Below are 21266 nucleotides of genomic sequence, written 5' to 3'. Positions count from 1 at the left end.
GGGGAAGTCACGTCACCCACCATGCCTTCTCCACCATGCTGGGCTGTGCTCTCTGACGTCGTGAGCCTGAATAAGCTGCTCTTCCCTTGTATTGCCTCTGATCGAAGAGATGCTGAAATTATATAATGTTCTCTGCTTATCTTTGTTGTTTTTCTGAATGCTATTTCATCAATCAGTTTATTTCTTTGTGCAGATATCACAGTTTCAATCCCTGCCATTTCCCAATAGGTCTAGAGGCATATAATGGAGCCTTCCAATTTATTCTCAGGATTGCCTTTGTGACTTTCAGCTCCTTGTGTTGTCATTCTCATTCCCTAGTCAGAATATATCTCTGTCTGTCTGTCTATCTGCCTATCTATCTGTCTATCTATCTATCTATCTATCTATCTATCTATCTATCTATCTGCCAACCCCCAGAAACCATGATTTTGTTCAGCATTGTGTCTCAGTTCTTAGGATAGTTTGAAAATAACTGATGTTTCAATAGCCCCAAATCATCTAGTCCATAAACATGGTATACCTCCTCACTTGTGTAGACATGAGGCTAGGCCTCCGAATCCAGAGTGACTGTATCTCCCAACAAGCAGCTACTTAGCTGTTCTCGATGCCAGATGATAGCAAGCAAAGCACAGTCTCCACAGCTACACAGTGTTCTCAGAGACCAGCACAACACTTGCTAAGAGAATAAACGTTAACTATCCAGTGTCTGCTTTCCTTGTTACTTGAGCCTGTGGGCACCTTGGCAGCTTTAACACTAGGTGGTGCTCTGCAACCAGCTTTGTGCCAACTTCTCAGATTAGGTGGGGGAAGGGATGTTGGCAACTTTAGAGAAAGAGAAAGACAGAGAGAGACAGAGAGAAACAGAGACAGAGACAGAGAGAAGAGAGACCAGCAGCTGCCCATTGCTCAGTAAGTCACCCCCAGTAAACTCATCTAACCCATCATGATGGACTTGAATGGACCATTCTTTGGGCCATGATGTTGCCCCAGCTGATGGCAGATGTTAATTTTACAGCTTCCCCACAAAGTCACACCACAGTTGGCATCACAAAAACTTCTTAGGTTATTTGGAGCTTCAGTGTAGGGAAACTGGACGACTTTCTTTACATTTATATCTTGCTGATTGCATTTCTGTTACCATCAAATCTTTTAAAAATTCCATTTCCACCAGGCATGGTGTGGCACATGTCTTTAATGCTAGCACTCTGGAGGCAGAGGCAGGCGGTGAATTCTAGGGCAGCCAGAGCTGCAGAGTGACACTCTGTCTTGAAAAAGAATATCTCTACTTTCCAATACTTTTCTGTACTGACCTTTTCTCTGATAACATTGTTCAGTTCACTAACAGTCTCTGTGAGTAAAAGAGTTTTTTTTATTTATTTATTTATTTATTTATTTATTTATTTATTTATTTATTTATTTGGTTTTTCGAGACAGGGTTTCTCTGTAGCTTTGGAGGCTGTCCTGGAACTCGCTCTGTAGACCAGGCTAGCCTTGAATTCACAGAGATCCACCTGTCTCTGCCTCCCGAGTGCTGGAATTACAGGCATGCACCACCACTGCCCGGCTTATTTATTTTTTTAATTCCCAAGCCCATTATCTGTTTTTCCCCCTGTTGCTCTGAGGATGACTGATCTCAAGGAAAAGCTGTTAGTATTTCACGGTTGAGCAAGTTGTTGGCTGAAGCTGCAGCAATTCCTGTGAGCTCAGCTAGGATCAAGGTAATTTCCTAGTTTGCTACATGTATATGAATATGCTGTATATGTATATATTTAAATCATGACTCCATATGTAACCTTTTTTCCCTTCTCCATTCCCCTAGTCTCTTGATCCCCCCCCCCACCTCCCCAGTGTACCTGAGTGTAATACCTGCAGAAGCCAGAAGAGGGCGTTGGATCCCCTAGAGCTGGAATTACAGGTGTTTGAGCCACCTTGCCTGGGTGTCGGCAACCAAACTGGGATCCTCTGCAAGGGCACCAAGAGCTCTGAATCACTGAGCTACCTTTCCAGCCCCTGATATGTAACCATCTCAAATGCCACTATTGGGATGATTTGATAATTTCTGTTGGTCTTATTAATATTTTAAGGATTTTAAACTTGATGCTTGTGAGATTGGTTTGTGATTTTAATTTTTTTGTAAGATTTTGCCATGTTTTAGAGAAAACACGCCCTCATAAAAACAGTTGCGAGAGTCCCTTCTCTCTCTTTTCTGGAAGAGTGTCTGTGAGGTTGGTACTCAATGTTTGGAAACACACAGCAGCCATCTGGACCTGAGGTTTGCTCAGTTGGAAGGATTTCAACAAAGATATTTTTCCCCCTCATAAATACTGGGCTATTTAAGATTATTTGATTTCCTCCTCGGTCACTTAAAATTTTTAATTACTCATTTGTCCATTTATTTGTGTGTGTGTATGTGTGAATGCCTCACTGCCATGACAGATTATATCCCTTGAGCCCAGTAAACCTTTCTTCCTTATGTTGCTCCTGTAAGGTATTTCATCCCAGAAATGAGAAATTCAACTAACCCTGCTTTTATTTTTGCATGTGGGAAGGGAAAGCAGAGTGTTGTGAATGCTAAGCCTGATGAGTTACGGTCTTATTCCCAGACTGCTTTGAACATTTTCCCATTTATTTAATCCTCTTCAGTTTGACTGTGATGTCCTGGGATATGTTTCCTTCAAGCTCATCCTCTCTGTGCTTTTCTGAACTTCCTGATGTCTTCTATCAGGTGGCTCAACCTTTTGGGACTCTAGTTTCAGGCAATCCAACACCCTCTTCTGGCCTCTGTACATACATATGTTCATATACACATCAAATCCTGTGTGCACACACACGAATAAAAACTTAAAAATGTGCAGAAGAGGAAATCCATGGTGGAAACGCCTCTTAAGTTTGCAATGTGCCCCTCCTCCCTCTGGCTCCATCCGACTCCTACAATTGTTTCTGGTTTCTCTTCCTCTCTCCTGGGCTCAGGGGAGGGGGTTACTGACTCTAACCCCGGAATCAGATCCCCAAGTCTGTGCCTTTCAGTGTCCTAGGGCCAGCTTCTCTGTCTCTGATGTTGTAGTTTTTTTGACTTGGCTGTGTCTACACCTCTGATGTATTTACAGCAAAAGTTGTGTGTGTTGCTGGAACTTTCTAGCTTTTCAGCAAGGCTACATCCTACCTGGCACTTCCCAAAGCCTAGCATTTTATCATTGTTGTATTTTGGCACAAATTCCAGAGTGACTTCCAGTCTGCAGAAAATCAACTTTGGAGATTTAGCTTTCCTGGCGTTAAATGGCAAGATTCTTATTCTTTCATTTCATCAAATAAACAGAATTTGTAGAAAATTAATAAACATTAAGTGTTGACTTTGGATAAAGCTGAGATACCTGTTAGTGTGCCAGATAAATTTGTTTTCCCCAGATAAACCTAATACCCGGGGCTAAGTTTCCAGCAATTATCAAAGCAGCCTTTACACACAACTCCCTCTGACAGACAAGGCCTTTGCCAGGCGTGAACTCTCTGGGGCTCTGTTCATATGACCATCCCTCACAACAGCCTGTGTAGTAATGATCCCAACCTGTTTTCTGCTCACACCTCTGGGGACATTTCCATCTTCTGGAAACATCTGTGAGAGCAGATTCTGAATTTCCTCATCTGATGTTAGGATTAAGAGAGCTAGGCAAGAGTCCACGGCAGGTGGGGCTTTTCTTGGATACAGGAGGCTCAGTCTTGGTCTTGCTCTTTCTTGGCCTGCACCCCGCCCTGTGCAGGTGCAGTTGATACCGAGTGAAGAAGCATTTGGCTTCTTCTGGGGTTGCCAGGGCTCAGCGCCTTCTCTTTCCTCACGGCAATGTTCTAAAGCAGGATTAAACCTCCTTGGTTTAATTGGAAACTGAGTCACAGAGTTGAACAGGCCTCACAGGTGCACTGCACCTTGAGAAAACAAGCGAGACCACGCCCCCTCTGCAGGAACACGTGGTGGTTATAGGATGCCCTTAGGAACCAGACAGCTACTCGGCCACATAGAAAGTTCCAGCAATGTTAAGGATGGAAGAAGCCAAAGGAAAGCAACTGATGTCCTAAGAGGAATCCTTTATCTTTTGTTGTGGTGGTGGGGATCGAACCCAGGGCCTCCTGTGCGCTCAACGTGAGCTGTACTTCTGAGCTACACTTCCATACTGGAAAATGCGATTCTGGATATAAATTTTTAAATTTTACGTGTGTGTGTGTGTGTGTGTGTGTGTGTGTGTATGAGTGCATGTGTGTGTGCCTGTATAAGTGTGTGTATGAGTGCATGTGTGTATGTGTGTGCCACAGAGCATGTGTGGAAACCAGAAGACAACCTACAGAAGTTGTTTTCTCCTTCTACCGTGTGAGTCCCTGGGATTGAACTCAGGTCCCCAGACTCAGCAGCAAACACTTTAACCCACTAAGCTAGCTCACCAGCCTATGAATACTTAAGTCAAAACATTTTTAAAATTAGTGTGTGGAGTCAGGAGAGGTGGTTCAGCAGTTCAGAGCACTGACTCCTCTTGTCAAGGACCTGAGTTCACTCCCCAGCACTCACATGGTGGCTCACAACCATCCATTACGCCACTTCCAGAGGGTCTGATGCCTTCTTCTGACCTCTGCTGGCACTAGGCATAGGCATGCATGTGGTGCACAAATGTACATGTATGCAAAACACTCATGCACACAAAATAAATCTAAGACAAAATTAAAATTAGTGTGTATTAATTGTACAGAATAGTGGGTTTCATTGTGACATTTTCATCCCAACATGTCGTGATGTTCAGATGTTTGCATGCAGTTCAGAGCTTGAAAGTACAATGTCATGGGGCTGTCCATCACTGCCACTCCTTGTTTATATAGCATGTGAAACAGGCTTTGGAACTGTCCCTTTCTTTACTGCCAGCATCTCATGAGACAGCATGTAACAATTACCCCAAAGTCAGATGGGACTGGTCTTCTGAAATCAGCTCCTTGGCTATTGAAAGGAGTTAGTCTTGGTCTCTGGGAACCCTATGCTGCCTTTCTCTGTTTCAAGGTTCATAGCCTTTGCCAGCCTGTCTATATTAATGCCTTAACTTTCCATACATTCACAGTCTTTTAAGGTGTAATAAATGTTGTACTGTGATGGTTAGTTTGAACTTCTAGGTTTGATAGAACCTAGAAAAGCCTCTTAACTGAGGAACTGTCTAGATCAGCTTGGTCTGTGTGCATTTCTGTGAGGGACTGATTATCTTGACTGTTAATTATGTGGAGACCCAGTCCACTGTGGGTGGCACCATTCCCTAGGCAGGGTGGGGGGGGTCCTGAGCTGTGTAAGAGTGGAGAAAGCTAGACAGCAAGCGAGTGGTTATGCACGCTTTTATTTCTTTCTGCTCTTGATGGTTGTTAGGATGTGACTAGCTGCTTCAAATGCCTGCCACTGTGACATTCCTGCTATGGTGGACTGTAACCTGCACAAACCCTTATGCTGTCCGACCTTACATTTTAGCACTGGGAATGGTTTTTCCACAGAAGTTTGGTCTGGGAGTGATAGAATCAAGTCTATGTTTAGCATTATATAGCTTCTCACATGACCCCCTGCACAGCCCTGAGCCCCTGCTCTGAGCTAGACACTGTGATGGCTGCTTGGTCTACAGTGCAGGACCTGGGTCCCGCTAGGTAACAGTCTGGAGGCTGCTCAGTTCTCGTCTCTCATCTTTGCACACTTATAGCCTGCTACATGACCTAACTTGATAGACTCATTCTCTCCAGGTTACTAGAATGTCCAACTCTACACTAGCCCACTCATCCTTAAGTTCTGATATTACCTCTCTTGTGATATCCCTTGATCCCAGAATGGAGAGGGGTTCTTCTGGGCTTAGTCAGAATAGGAATGACCCTCGATAGGACTGTCAGTTTACTTGACTAACTCATGAGATCCCCAAACACAAGGGCCTCTTTCTCAGCATCTGCTCTGGCTCTCAGTGTCTTGGTGGGTTCAGGAGCTGGTTCAGCACAGCTATGCCAGCTCAAGAACTCAGAGTCTTTTGACCACTTGACATACTTTGTTTTTGTTTAATTTAATTTTTTATTATTAACTCATTTGTGTGTGTGTGTGTGTGTGTGTGTGTGTGTGTGTGTGTGTATGTGTGTGTGTGTCTTTATGGATGTAGGCATGTGCATATCATGGCTCACATGTCGAGGTCAGAGTACAGCTTGCAGAAGCTGGCACTCTCCTATTGCATGGGTCCTAGAGCTGGAACTCAGGTTGTCAGGTGTGGTGGCAAACATCTTTCCCCACTGAGCCACCTCACTGCCCATCATCTGGGATACTTTGCAGCGATGACTTCCCCAGAACCATCAAACTGACCCCTTCAGAGCCACCTGCAGTAGAGGCACCCCCACCTCTACTTTACGACTCCCATGCTTCTCTCCTTCCAGCTCTGACTTTCCGGGAGAACTCAAGGGCTGACTTAACTGTCCTTTGTGTGCCGTGGATGACTCATCTGTACCATGCCTGTCCCCACATTTGGTTCATGCATGGGTTCCCAGCATGGAGAGATAGATTGAAAGTTCCTAGCTTACATCTTGTTGCTGAGTAGAATGGGCAAATATAAAGAGCCTGAAAAGAGTCTTGACCTAGGGAGACTCAAAATCCAGCCTTTAACTCCAAACTGCCAACTGTACCAAAACCAGGAAGAGATATTTTGTGTGCATTTGATTCAAAGACATCTCAGCTTATCCCCAACCCTGATCCCTGGCCCGTGGGACCAGCTTGAGGTAGTAGGCAAGTGTAGGGGAAGCTTATCAATGTGAGATTCCATTGAGCTTTACACACACACACACACACACACACACACACACACACACACACGCATATACACATATGCATGCTCATGAACACAGTGGACACACCACACACATGTATGCACCATACACACACCACACAGATGAACACACATACACACACATACATGCACCACACCCACATATGCAGCACACACACATGCACGCACATATTCACCCATTTCCTAACAGCACAGTCAGAAACCTAAGCTCCTTACCTGTGTTGAGCTGCACACACTGCCTCTCTAAACAAAGTAGCTTGATTACCATCTTGTCTAGATGACCATATGTCTCCTAAGGACTCCCCTCTGTGTGTGCCATTGCCGCACAGTCTGATTCCCGAAGAACAAAGAGTGCCTGAGGTACCACATACTCCGTTTGCATGCATGTTTTGGGAGACAGGTCCTAGTTCATTCACTGCCGAGTCCCCAGCATCTAACATGGAGTCTGGCATGGGATACTGAATTCTTAGCTTTTGAAGGAGCAGCATTTTGTTATTATCTAGTGACAGGCTGGGAGGATCCAATGTCTTTCTATGGGTCTGTGGCATAATAGGACCAATCCATAGGGGCAATAATTCAGTTTCTGGGGTCAGTGATATCCTCTTCCATTCTATCCCAGAACCTCCTTTGCAGGTAAGGACACAGCACTGAGATGGACAGCATTGGTGTGGCCTCCTAACCTGGGACCCATCCCTGAGAGAACATAGTGAGCCTCCTTTCTGACCCCAAATGGACATATTTGCCTTTCTACAAAGACTGTGATTCCTTGGGGGTGGGAATACCATTGACCAGATCTATGTGTATATAGTAAGAGCATCTCCGTTCCCACTCATGTTCCTCCTCTCCATGAATACCTCACACATGTATCAGAAAAATCATTAAAAAACAAATACACTTGAAAGCGACATGTGCTCTCTGATAGACCTTTCCAAGTGACTCACCGCTATCGATGGCCAGGAACAGGGCAGTGTACACACTGTTGTGGACAAATGGGGACTCCCGGTCCAACACGGCTGTGGTATCAACAGTTCCATTGATAGGGTTAATATTCAGCCAGCCTGCTGGATCCTTGTAAACAGAGTACCTGAGGGGGAAAAAAATTCCAAACATCAGATTGTATTCCAATTAGAGTCAAGAAGTATGTACTGAGCACAGGGCCCTGGCTCCCTGGCTCAGTGCCAGGGCATGCTCAACTCAATCCTCAAACCTTTCAGTTCCAGGTGCTCATTTGTTAAGCCATTCTGAGCATGCTCTATACTGTACAGGTGACAGGCATGCCTCCTTTCCTGCTAGTGATGACTTCAGAAGAGGAGGCTCTTAGGAGCTGCCTGGCTTCCCCAGAGGTCAAAGTCACAGCCAGTCTCCTCAGCCACAGCTCAGGCTCTTTCTAGCACACCTTGGTGCATACGTTTTTGCAGAACAGATGGAGGATGCGCTGTATTCAAAGGATAGACAGGACAGATGGATGCTTGGTGTAGTCATTGCCTTTGAGCAAGGGTAACCCCAATGATCTCATGGATATTGTCACACTTGAACCTAGGCAGGGTTGTGGGGTGGTGTCAGCAAAGGAGAAGATGCACAAATTCGGAGGACATGCAGAGGGGGGAATCCTTGGGTGAGAGGCATCACTAGGTTGCCATTTAAATGAGGACCAGAGCATGTTTACTGTCAGCCATAGGTCCTGCCCCTGGGATTGTGGCAGAGTCAGGGGAGCTTTTGTCCCATGGGTTACAGATGGGCACCAGAGGGCGGGGGCATAGCTCACTTGGTAACATGATTTAATCTTGCTCCCCAGAACCCTTGGAAGAAAAATAAGCCAGAGTGGTGACATGTGTTCTTAATCTCTCTCTGGGGAGACAGAGACAGGAGGAGCCTTGGGACTCTAAAGCCAGCCAGCCTAGCCTAATCTGTGAGACCCTGGACAGTGGGACACAGTGTCTTAAAAAGGAAGATGGGCAGCATCTGAAGAACTGCATCTGAGGTTGATCTCTGGTCTTGTCTTTCCTGGGACAGCATCCGGGCATGGCACCCATTTAATGATAACTGTATTTACAGTGGCAGCCTCCTGCATCACACTGAGACCTCACATGGCATGGCACAACCCACTGACACAGTGTCTGCCAGTCTGCTCACCAAGCCTGCTGGCACAGTGCTACTATCTCTCTCTCCACAGATGAGGAAACCAAGGTGTAGTCCAGAGGCCATGTGAGTATGTCAAGGCCAGCAGGGCAAAGGTCTCTGCTGTTTCCTCATCTGCATGTTGGGGATGGCTGATGGTAGGCTCTGTGCATGTGAAGAACACCCCCTGAGTCTCAGGCTCTACACAGGGCACCTGAGAGTATGGTGGCTTTTAGACTGTGGATACGCAATAGTTCACTAGGACCCGAAGTCACATGTGTCTTTGCATGTGATGTTCTGTGACAATCCCACACTGCAGAGCGCTGGGAACGATGCTTCCACAGTGGTGGCCATGCTGGGATGGATGGAGAGACTGCTTCAGGCCAATGCAGTTCCCACACACCCTTGTTGCCTCAATGATCATTTCAGAATTCCTTAAAACAAGACTCACTCCTGAGAACACACAGCCTTTCATCCAGAATAATTCACACCTGTGTCTGCCAAGCATCTATTGTTTTTCAAGACCCACTCCGACGGCTACTCTCAAGCACCCTGTGTGATATCTTGGTGGTACTTATCACTCCACATGGGGCCTTGCTGGCTGCTGCCTAATGTAGGCTGTGCAGATTGGCCACCCTAGCCATTGTCTAAGCTCTCTTGTGTGAGGAGGAGGTTGAAGTTGACTAGACCAAGAGAGGAATCCACATCTGTGCCCAGCACTGGGCTACACTTGCTGAGTGACACACTTCTTCCTCTGTAATTGACAACAACCCACATGGAACTGCATCACCTTCTTTTGAAGTTACAGCAACTCCTAACCAAAGTTTAGTGACTCATGAAAAGTAGCCCTGCTAAGACACAGTGGAGACTGAATTCAATGCTGGCACACTGGATTCCAGGGGCTGGCCTTTCCTCAGTGTGGTGTCTGTTCCTCAAGCAAAAGGCTAGATACTATCCTTAGAACCAAGCTGAGTACCTGGTGAATGGTGAACAGTCAGGTGGAACCTGGAGAGTTGTGTGTGCTGGGCAAGCCCTCTACCACTGAACTTCATCCCAGCCCTCGGCGTTTGGAACAGGGTTTTACTATGTAGACCACGCTGGCCTCGAACTCACATTTTCTGGTCTTGGCTTCCCAAGTGCTGGGATTGGAGGTATGCACCACCAAGCGCCCCTTCAGCACCTGGGCTGCATGTGTTTTTCTCTGTCAGCGGGAATATGTGTGCAGAGGGAAAATACAGAGAGAAGTGACAATGGCTTCTCATTTAAAAGGTGGCAGGTTCATGGCAGATCCAGGAATGACTTGTGGTTCAACAGACTTAAAATAATGAGTATGTTAAATGGACCATATTTTATTCCCACACCACACAACTCAGTTTATAACATAAATAAAAATGGAATTAAGTAATCCAGCTTCTCAGGCCAGCAGCGCTGTTTGTTTCTCTCTGTCATTTACCTGTTGTCTTTCGAAGCTACAATTCTGCGGTGAATTCAAGGTTGCCTTGCTGTTTTGTGTTCAGAGACCTTACGTTGAGATCAGTGCATGGAATCATGATCTCAGAAGCCACACTGTCATAGAGATTCCAGTGTTAGTAGCCTGAGATGCCCTGGGTCTAAGGAAAGCAAGGGCTTCTGTGGCTTTGAAAGATTATGCTGTTGTATTTGTCTCTCCCGAAAAGTAACCCGGTTCAAAATGGGTGTGGTGGCACGCTCCTTTAATCCTAGCACTTGGGAGGCAAAGGTGGGTTGAACCCTGTGACTTTGAGGACAGCTTGGTTTACATAGAGAGTTCCAGGCCAGCCAGGGCTGCATAATGAGACCTTGTCTGGAAAAAAAAAAAGATAGGGGATAGGGAGATGGTTTAGCAGTTAAGAGCACCTATTGTTCTTGCAAAGGGCCCAAGTTTGTTTCCCAGCACCCACATCAGGCAGCTCACCACTGCCAGCCTGTAACTCCATCTGCAGAGGCTCTAATGCCTCTGGCTTCTATAGGCTATAGGCATCTATAATTATGTGTGCATACACACACACACACACACACACACACACACTCACATAACTAAATGTAGTAACAATAAATATTAAAATAAGTAGCCAGGTAGGGGCTGGAGATGGTTCAGATCCCCCTGTCACAATCTGGATGTGGTGGTGTGTGTCTACTAAGCCCAGCATGGCTGGTGGGAAATGGAGAAAGGAAAACCCCTGGGGTTCTCTATCCAGCCAGTCTAGCAGGACTGATAAGCCACAGGCTCAGGAGGAGACCCTGTCTTAGAGAAATAAGGTAAAGAGTAATAAAAGAAGATGCCTGATGTCAACCTTTGTTATCTACACACACGTGTGCATGCATTTATGGGCACACACACACAGACACACAGGCACAGACACAGACACACACAGATACATAGACACACATACATACATACAGACAGACAGACAGACACACACACACACACACACACACACAGAGAGAGAGAGAGAGAGAGAGAGAGAGAGAGAGAGAGAGAGAGACAGAGACAGAGAGAGAGAGAGAGAGAGACAGAGAGACAGAGATCAACCAGCTGTCCATACTTAGTTACCTGTGTTTCTTTGGATCCTTTCAGTTTGTTTTCTTGTGTTTACCTATTTTATTCGATGCCTCTTCCACGACACCTTGAGGAGGTATGCCTGCACCCCAGGTGCCTTTGCTGTTCTGCTTGCTACTTTTGGTTAGAACACACCCAATGGACACGGAGGCCAAGGGCTGCTCCATTGCTAAAAGCTGCCAAGTCCTCTACTTTTGCCAGCTCACATTGCCCACCCACACAATCCACACTGACAGCCGGGAGTGGCAGGTACATCCTCCATGACCCACAGGGGACCTCAGCTCAAGGCCGCCTGCCAACAGGCTCTTCCACGTCATGACTTCTGAGTACTTTGGTTAAATCAGCCCTTTTGAGCCAACTGGCCAGACACACTATGTAAATTTCTGACATTTTCAAAGCTGTCCTTTTAATAAACCTTTCAGTATGAAAATACCAGCCTGCAAAATGTTTTCTGTGCTTCTGGACCCGAAAAACGCATATGCCTTATTAAATTGAAATTTCCGGGCAATTTATCTGTAATGTGAACTTTGCTTGTTACAGGGAAAAAAAAGAATCAAATTAGGAACAGAGCTCATTTCAGTACGTAATGTAGCCTTGCGGACATGCTTTGAGTTCTTGCCAAGCCCTGGCCTTGGGTGGGTGTCGGCACTGGAAGGCACAGCCAGGATCAGGGGCCAGCTCCTGGTGCAGGCTGTGTGGAGAGCAGAGGGTGGGGGAACTGACAATTACAAGGAAGAGTACAAGACAGGAAAATCAGAGGAAAGACACAAAGTTAGGGCACACGGCTTCGTAACTGCCAAGAGAGCCCTGAGCGCGGACCCACATCTGACAGCCCCTCTTCACTCAATCTGACAGGATTTGGATCACTGTGGAAACACACGTCTGGGTGTATCTATGAGGGTGTTTCCAGAGTGGGGGGACTGAGGAGGGAAGACCAGCCCTAAGCATTATGGATGGCACCATCTAATGGGCTGGGGTCCTGGATTTAATAAGAAAGAGAAGGAGAGCTGAGCGCTGGCGTTCATCTCTGCTTCTTGACTGCCTCGCACTCCTCAGCCACAAACCATGAGCCCAGATGGACCCTTCCTTCCTTCCTTAAGTTGTGTTTGTCGGAAACTTTGTCACAGCAGTGAGAAAAGTAACTAATACACACTCCAATGAATATTAATTATTACACAAACAGCTATTTGATTATACTCACAGCAAGGGCTATTGCTGTGTGATGTTCTGTATGTTACGTGTGTCACTCTGGGAAATAAATAAAACACTGATTGGCTAGTAGCCAGGCAGGAAGTATAGGCGGGACAAAGAGAAGAGAATTGGGGGAAGTGGAAGGCTGAGGCAGAGAGACCTGCCAGCCGCCAACATGACAAGTGAGATGTAAGGTACTGGTAAGCCACGAGCCACGTGGCAACTTATAGATTAATAGAAATGGGTTAATTTAAGATAGAAGAAGTAAATAATAAGAAGCCTGCCACAGCTATACAGTTTATAGGTAATATAAGCCTCTGAGTGGTTATTTTATACATGGGTTGTGGGACTGCAGGGGCTTGGTGGGACCTGGAGAGAAGCTCTCCAGCTACAGGCCATGAGAACAATAAGCCACAAGTGATGAGTATTTTCTGTTTTCTGTATCTGCTTCCTGCAGAACCTGTAAATGGGAACACATGTTCATCAACCCGTCTCCCCCAGAAGATGCCTCACAATGGACCATTCCATCACAATGCAGAAGGGGAAGCAAAGGTTCAGAGTGTACCAGCACTTGTCCAAGTCCTGCAGCTTTTAGATGGCAGAACTGTGGTTCTAACCTGGCTCTCTGTCTCCCAGGCTCAGACCCACTTTTGTTTGTCTAGAGCAGGTCACATGGGCTGGGCGTTCTACACTGTTGGCTCCCTAATTGTGATGTGCGCAGGGCTTCTGTGGTTGCTCTATGTATGTTTTACCAGTCATCCATCCATCTATCTATCTATCTATCTGTCTATCTGTCTGTCTATCTATCTATCTATCTATCTATCTATCTATCTATCTATCTATCTACTTACCTACCAATTATCTATCTTGGATTCTTTTTTTGAGACTGAGTCCCATACTCTTTAGTGTAGGGTTGCCTGGAACTAACTACATAGCCAAAGCTAATCTCTAATTAGTGGTCATCCTCCATCCTCCTGCTGGGATTGTGGACTCGGGCCAACATGCCAGCAGACCGCCTTCTTCCCCCTTTCTTTCTCTCTTCATCCCCCCCTCTTTTCCTCTGCATTTGTGTGTGTTGTAGCTCAGACTGATGGACACATCCTGGGCCTAAGAACACAGATATGAAATGCCCCCCCCCCATGCATGCATGCACGTGCACACACACACACTCATGCACTCACATCCCTTAAAATAATAGAATGGTCTGTTTTCCAGTGTTTCAGAGGGATGTAGTTCTCTGTCCACAGAGCATGGCACTGGTGAATCCTCCATACAGATCCAATCTGCACTGCCTATAGGTCATGTTCATCCCTAGCTCACTGGTGCCAATGGATTGGAGGTGTCTGGCTGGGTCTGTTCCTCAGGGAGGCTCTCAAAGCAGTAAGTTCCCTGGCAGACATGATGATGGGTCAGAAGCCAGCATGGATGCTGGCCTGTGTTTATTCTGAGATCTTAAGAGGTTGATTAATGGACACACATGGCTTTGTGCCAGCACCTGACTCTCAGAACCCATCAGACACCAAGCTGAACAGAGGCTTAGCACCTTCCAGAAGGCACTAGTGAGCCCATATTCTGCTGGGCATCTTGGAAGAAAGATAGCTGAATCTTCCCTGTTTCCTGAAGGTCAGTGGACACGGTCTGGCAGGCTGCCCAGAGAAGGTGATTGGGTCAGCAGGATGCGTGACTTAGGTGGCATTCTTTCACGATGGGGTCTAAGCAGTCACCAGCATATGCTGTGCTCCTGGGGGAAGACTGGCTACAGGGACTGAGGCAGGGATGTGGCAGGACTCTGGAAGCTCACAACAGTGGTGAGGGCTCAGGAGGAACACATAGCTGGGGTTCATGGTTCAAGTTGTGAGCATATACCTGCTCTGTGAAGGCTCTGAGGTTTCCCCCTGCAATGGACAGCAGCTGTACTCTCATCCCAACTCACCCAGCATATTCCACAGCCTTCCACTGTGGAGGCAGGACATTGCAGCAGCGAGCAAGGCAGGGAGGTCAGTCTTGATCACACACACTTACCTTTGCCACGGGTCCTAACTGTCTCCATTCTAGTTTCATTTCTGCCACTGTGATAAAAACACCCAGACCTAAAGCAACATAGGGTAAGAGGGGCTTGCAGCTATAAGTTCCAGTGCATCACTGCAAGGAGCTCACAGCAGCAGGAGCCTGAGACAGCTGGTCACATGACATCTACAGTCAAGGGCAGAGGGAAACCAATGTACCCATGGCATCTGCTTGCTCTGCTCAGCTAGTTTTCTTTAATCATACAGTTCAAGGCCCAGCCTAGGGAATGGTGCCACTCCAATTCAGGGCATAACTTCCCATCAATTAGTACTCAAGACACTTCTCACAGATATGCCCCCTGACCAACCTGCTGTAGACAGCCCCTCAACTGACACCCCCTTCTCAGTGATTTTAGGTTGTGGCAAGCTGACACTGAAAACCAGCATCACAGCTTGATACTGCAGCTTGTCCAGAAGATGCTGGGCTCCTGGGAGAGACTGGGCTTCCTGTTCTTCAGACAGGCTGGGTCCTTATGAGACCTTGATCAGTGATAGGTGAATCTGTGAATGGGTGGGTGAATTGGTAAGAAGTCACACATGAGAGGGCCCTAGGATCGGCCCACAGAGCGGTGGGAAACTTTGTGGCTCCATGGTAGATCCCTGCTTACTTCCCACCGTTGACTCACCCTGTTTCCCACTCAAAGCCTGCCATTCTCTTCTGCTGTTCATATTATCTGTCATATCCACCAGGGGATTCCCTGTCCCACCTCTTTCCTAGGTTGGCTTGTTATTACTCTTCAGGTCCCAGTTCAAATGTCCCCTTCCAACCAGTCCCATGAATACCACTGAGACTCAGTCTCCTGTGAACCGTCCCCATTGAGTTACCCCTTCCAGAGGAGACTGAAGTGGCTGGAAGCTGTGCTCACACTGCCCCTCCTGTGGCTATCCATTTATTCACATTTTCATTGCTAGGTCCTCTAAAATGCAAACACCATGCAAGGACACTGCCTCTGCCACGTTCTCAGCCATCTTCAGGACCTGTTAGGGCCCAGTCCTAATGTCAAATCAACAAATATTTGTTGGTTGGATAAAGAGTCCATAAAGGCCACCTGTTATAGCCCTAACCTTGACTGTCTGAGTTTACATGAGGAGTCATGTTTACCACTGATAACCATGCTGCATCTGTTACACATCTCAGGGCACTTAGATCTCCCATGAGCCTCTGGGAGTGTCTGTGTAAGATAGTTTGGCTGTTTTTTAAATGTCTTTCTGTGTGGAGTCTAGAATAGAAGAATATATCCTTGCTGAGTCAATCAACTTCTCCTGGACTGGAAAGAAACCCAGAATGAACCCGGGTGGTTCTTTGGACCTTTTTGGTCTTCCAAAGAGGCGATTGTGGACTGGAGAGACAGCCCAGCAGTTAAGAATGCATACAGTTTTCAGAGAGGACCCAGGTGAGTTTCCAATACTCATGTTGGAGGGCTTTAACAGTGTGTAACTCCAGCTCCCAGAGCTCCAACACCCTCTTCTGGCCTCCACAGGTACTGCCACTCACATGCACAAACCTACCTACAGACACACACGTACACATAATTAAAAACAATACATGGGAATGGAGGGGAGGGGCTGGGGGGAAGGTGGGGGGGGGGGCGGGAGGGGGGAGGACAGGGGAACCCATGGCTGATGTATAAAATTTAAAACACATAATAATAAAGAAAAAAATCGGAAAAAAAGAGGGTATCATTGTATAATAATTTTTTTGTCTTGAACTTTTTATCTAATTGTAGCTAACATCTCAGGAGATATCAGAAGAGGCTTCTCAAGTTTAACAGCTGATAAACCAGCGTTCTAGCAGGAAGTAAATGAAAATCCTCCAAGCTGTACACTCTTGGATACAGAAACTCCTCCTCTACTAGTTTAGCCTAAGGAAACATAAAGGGGGATTTCTAAACACGAGGTGTGCTGGGTTAAAGCTGGGTGGGATCCCTCCTTCTTTGCAGCACTTCTCAGAGACTCGACTACACAGATTTTATATTGTGATTGTCTGAGAAAAGTCCTGGGACTAAAACACTACCCACACTTGTTAAGCAGAAACATCTACTGTTAACAGTGTCTTCACCACCCCTACCTATCAAAGTTATAGAGAAGTTAAGTGACTGTTATCAAAGATGTCTGGTGACTTAGACAATGGGGTACTGTGCAGACATCACACCATGGCAGATGTGGCCAGATGACTCTCTGGAATGGTGGTGGTGGGTTAGGAAAGCTCTCTACAGTATGTTGATGTATGCGTGGTGCAGACATAGGATAGACTAACATCCCAGGCACCCATCTTTACAAAGCCAGCTCTGCCTCTTGCTGGGGCCATTTCCCCCTATTGAAACTTTCCTTTTTTGAAGGAGGAGGGGGCGCATAAGACTCGGGGAGCTCATGGGACTTCTGAGGTTCAGGGATTTCAGAGATCACAAGATTCATAAGCTGCCTTCCGATGGTGATAAGCCAGGGTGTGGCACTAAGGGAAGACAAGAGGACCTGGCACCCGACCCTACCCATTCAGCTACTGAAACCTTAGACCCAGAATGTATTTGGAGATGGGCTTCTAGAGAAGCAGTTAAAGCTAAGTGAGGTCACAGTGTGAGCCTCTGAGCTGACAGGATTAGTGTCCTGATAGGAAGAGGTACCAGAGGGCTCTGTTTGTCACCTATCTTCGGTGCCCCACTGATGCTATGTCACCTGGGCACAGTTAGGAGCAGCTGTGAGCCTGCAGGAATAGAGCAGGAAAAAATGTGCTGCAACCTTGATCTTGAACTCCCAGCCTCAAGAGCACATAAAAATCATTTCCTTGGTATAAACCATCCATTCTCTAAGGTATTTTGTTACCCTGGCCTGACCTACACTACATAAATATTAGGTCCAATATGACAATTCCACGTTTATTCGTTAAAAGAAATCAAGGGCTGATGGGATGGCTTAGAGGGTAAAGGCGCTCGCTGCCAAGGCTGATGCCTTGAGTTCAGTCTCTAGAACGCTCATGTGGAAGGAGAGAACTGGACCTCAGAAGTTGTCTTTGGACCTCTGTGTGAGTACTGTGGTATCCACACACACGCACACACACACACACACACACACACACACACACACACACTCCTGTGCATACAAATAAATAAATGAGTAAGTGTAAAGATATTAATAAACACTATCAACAATCATATGCCAGAACGCTCCTCCAGCCCTTCTAACCTACAAGTGTCTACACTATACAATGACACACACACAGCAGCCATGTGCTTCCTGAGCAGACAGAGTTCCTTGACAGCCCAGAGACCTGCCTGGTTTCTGTTTTCCCTCCTGCTCCCAGTGGTCGTGGGTAGACACGGGGAATGCCGCATATGGACGCCATGATCTCACACCCCAGTTGTCGCATTCACAGAGTTCACATCCACGTCAATTCATGTACTGGGCAGACATCTGAGCTGAGCATCAAGCCCTTTATCCTCACTCTATAAGCAGGCACCAAGCCCTGGGTTCTACCCCCAGCACAGGACATGGTGGTATATCCCCCAGCACTTAGGAGGTGGAGGCAGGAAGGTCAAAAGTTCAGAGTCATCCTTGATTCTACAGCAAGCTCAAGGCTACGCTGGACTGCAGACCCTGTCTCACCTATGTGTGAATCAAGCTGAGCACCAGCGTTCATCACTTTCTGCTTTACTGATGGTGGACATGATGTGACAACCTTCTGCCTTCTTGTCACCCTGGCTTCCCTGCTGTGACAGACTGTACCCCCAACTGTGATTTCCTTCCTTCAGTTGTTTTTGTCAATATTTTGTCACAGTGACCAAAAAATAACCAACACACTATTGTTATCATTGTTACTATTATCACCCAATTTAAAACAGATCTAGACAATAAAATAGAAGTAAAATTCAACATCTCTTCTCCATGTACATGATATATGCATGCACAGATACATGTATGTGTACATATGCATTCACACACACACACACACACACACACACTTACACACACTTACACACATGCAGTGCAGTGAGTCACCTGCTTCTGGGCACAGGCTGTGGGCTGGCCAATGGTAGCCAGTGCCACTCCTCAGGCTCCCATGTGAACTTCTAGACTGTGTTGCAAGGCTCAGAGCAACACAGAGTACAGCTCCCTGCCCAGTGCCATGCTCCACCCTCCCATGCACCCTCCCACCTTGTCTTTAGCCACCCACGTGGTATTGCATAACCACCCCCTTAGAGAGAAGGGTGACTCTGTACATCATCACAACTGTCGAATGTTTGAGGCACATTGGGACGGCAGGAAAGCATCTCCCCTCAAGCAGCTTTCATTCCCTCCCAAAGCAAGGTCGACACTGACGCCTAGAATAAACCCACGAGTCCTCAAAGCTGCACGGAAATGTGAGCTGTAGCAAGGGGAGGGGACTGCTGTCTCTTTATTCCATTATTCCCAGAGCCTCTGATCTGCCGGCTGAGCAAAGTCACCTAGTGGTCCTTCTAGCCTGTGGCATCCCCAGGCCTCACATCTCAGACACAGGGCTTTCCTGGGTAGCTATTTTGAGCCTTTGTCCTTTGGACCTGACAGTGCCTTTCAGAGCGCCAATGTTAATTTACTCACGTTCTTTGACTTTTCAAATCCCCCACACTGACATTTGATTTTGCAGGGCTGAGTGTTTGCCTTCTCAACGGAGATGGACCTCCCATGAGGATCCACTATGAAAGTGGTGATATGTCAGGGAGAGATATGCCACTATGTGCCAGAGAGATAGGACCCAGAGGGTGACAGTCAAATTTGAATGAAGGCTGAAAGGGCACTTGCTGTAAAAACCTTTTAACATTTCAGAACATACAAAAAAATCATATAAAGCTGAGGAAAAAATAGAGGAAGGTATCTTTTCTCCAGACCCCGTGACTTCTCAAATGTTCATGTTTCTGCCACAGAGCCCGGGGGAGATGACACATTGTATGGTTCCATTTTTGAGGAGCACCAAAATCCGCCAGTAGGCTAGACAGATAGTAGGTGGGTGATTGCCCAGAGCAAGGGTCTGGGAGGCCAGGGGAGGAATATGGTATAGAGGATCTATTCAGGGGATAAAAATGTGTTGGAGTTCATGGTGGCATTGGCTGCATGGTTCAAAGAATGTACTAGAAGTCATTGACTTGTAGTCTTTAAATATTATTTTTGCATTTATTTTGTGCATATCTGTGTGTGTGGTGGTGGTGGGGCATGACACAGTGAGTGTGTAGATGTCAGAGAACAACTTGTGAGAAATGGTCCTTGTCTTCCATCATGCAGGCTCAGTGACTTGAACTCGGGCTGTCGGGTTTGGTAACAAATGTCTCTTTCAGTGGGAGGACCATATCTCAGTAAGGCTGCTTTATGTAATCAAGTTCCTTCAAAGTCATTTTCCACAGTTTCCAGAGTTATTAAGGGCAAAAAAACAAAACAAAACAAAACAACAACAACAACAAACAAAAAACCAACACAAACAAAACAAAAACTAAACCAAACCAAACTTCTCTGGATGAAGGTCTCCAGAAGACTCTGTCACTGAACCATAGAGATATTATGACTGATCCCCACCCCCACATTGTTGCCTACTTATTACAGGCTGGTGTGTGCTGGTCCCTAGCCAGGGTTCATGTTATGGTTTGAATATGAAATGTTGCCCACAGGCTCAAGCTTTTAAGGCTTGGTTCCTAGCTGTGGGTGCTGGTTTGGAAGGCCATGGGAACTGCAAGAAGGGAGTCAGTGTGGAGTGTCTTTGGAGTTTTTTTTTTTTCTATCTATCAGGGGTCTGGTCCCTTGCTTGCTGTCTGTTTCCTATGTGCAATGAGATGCACACCCTCCACTACGTCCTCCTCTGCCATGGTGTTCTGCTCAGACACATGGGGCCCCACAGTCAGGGTGCTGAACTGTTTGCCGATGGAGTCAGCATACAGCTTTCCTGTTTTTGGTATGAAATGTTACAGGTATTTTTGATATGGAAACAGCTACACAGTTCCACCACTACTTTGGCCTATGATGTTCACATAACTTTTACTGCTGAGCCTCAGTTTCCCATCTAGTAAACAAAGGACATCCTAAATAATGACCTCCATGCTTCTTTCCGACTCTTCATAAATTATGACAGTCTCTACCAGAGGGATCCTTCCTTATTCATGGATGGACAAAAAAGTTGGAAAAATCCTCCCTGGCAGGCAGACACAAATTCAAATCCTGATGATTTCTCCCATGTGACATGTGACATTTTACAATGTAGCTTGAATACATAGTCTGAAAAGACAGTCACTAAAGGTGTGAAAAACAAAGAACTGGGGAGGGAAGGCCCCTGTCACCTGCTCGCTCTCGCTTCAGAGGATAATTTTTTTTTTTTTTCAAAGTAAGATCATGAGAAGTCGATTTATGCTCTTGGTGCCAATGCGGATGCTAGGTTTGAACCGTATCCATTTATCAGCTCCCAGAGAGCTGATTGATGGCCCAGCCACCCTACTTTGTATTCTGACCAGCTCAGAAACATTAACTGACAACATG

The 21266-nt window shown here is 46.4% G+C and overlaps 1 protein-coding gene across 1 annotated transcript in view; it reads right to left on the bottom strand.

The window, feature by feature from the left end:
• Positions 1–21266, bottom strand: part of Cdh13 (cadherin 13) — a 954417-nt gene that overhangs the window by 27791 nt on the left and 905360 nt on the right. The window contains exon 11 of the mRNA XM_036188640.1: positions 7766–7908. Within this exon, the coding sequence (XP_036044533.1) occupies positions 7766–7908 (143 nt within the window). The remainder of the gene's footprint in view (positions 1–7765; positions 7909–21266) is intronic.

The sequence above is a fragment of the Onychomys torridus genome, chromosome 5, assembly GCF_903995425.1.
Source record: "Onychomys torridus chromosome 5, mOncTor1.1, whole genome shotgun sequence".
NCBI classification, from domain to species: Eukaryota; Metazoa; Chordata; class Mammalia; order Rodentia; family Cricetidae; genus Onychomys; species Onychomys torridus.
The sequence above is the reverse complement of the archived record's forward strand: the minus strand, read 5'-3'. Positions and strand labels throughout refer to the sequence as shown.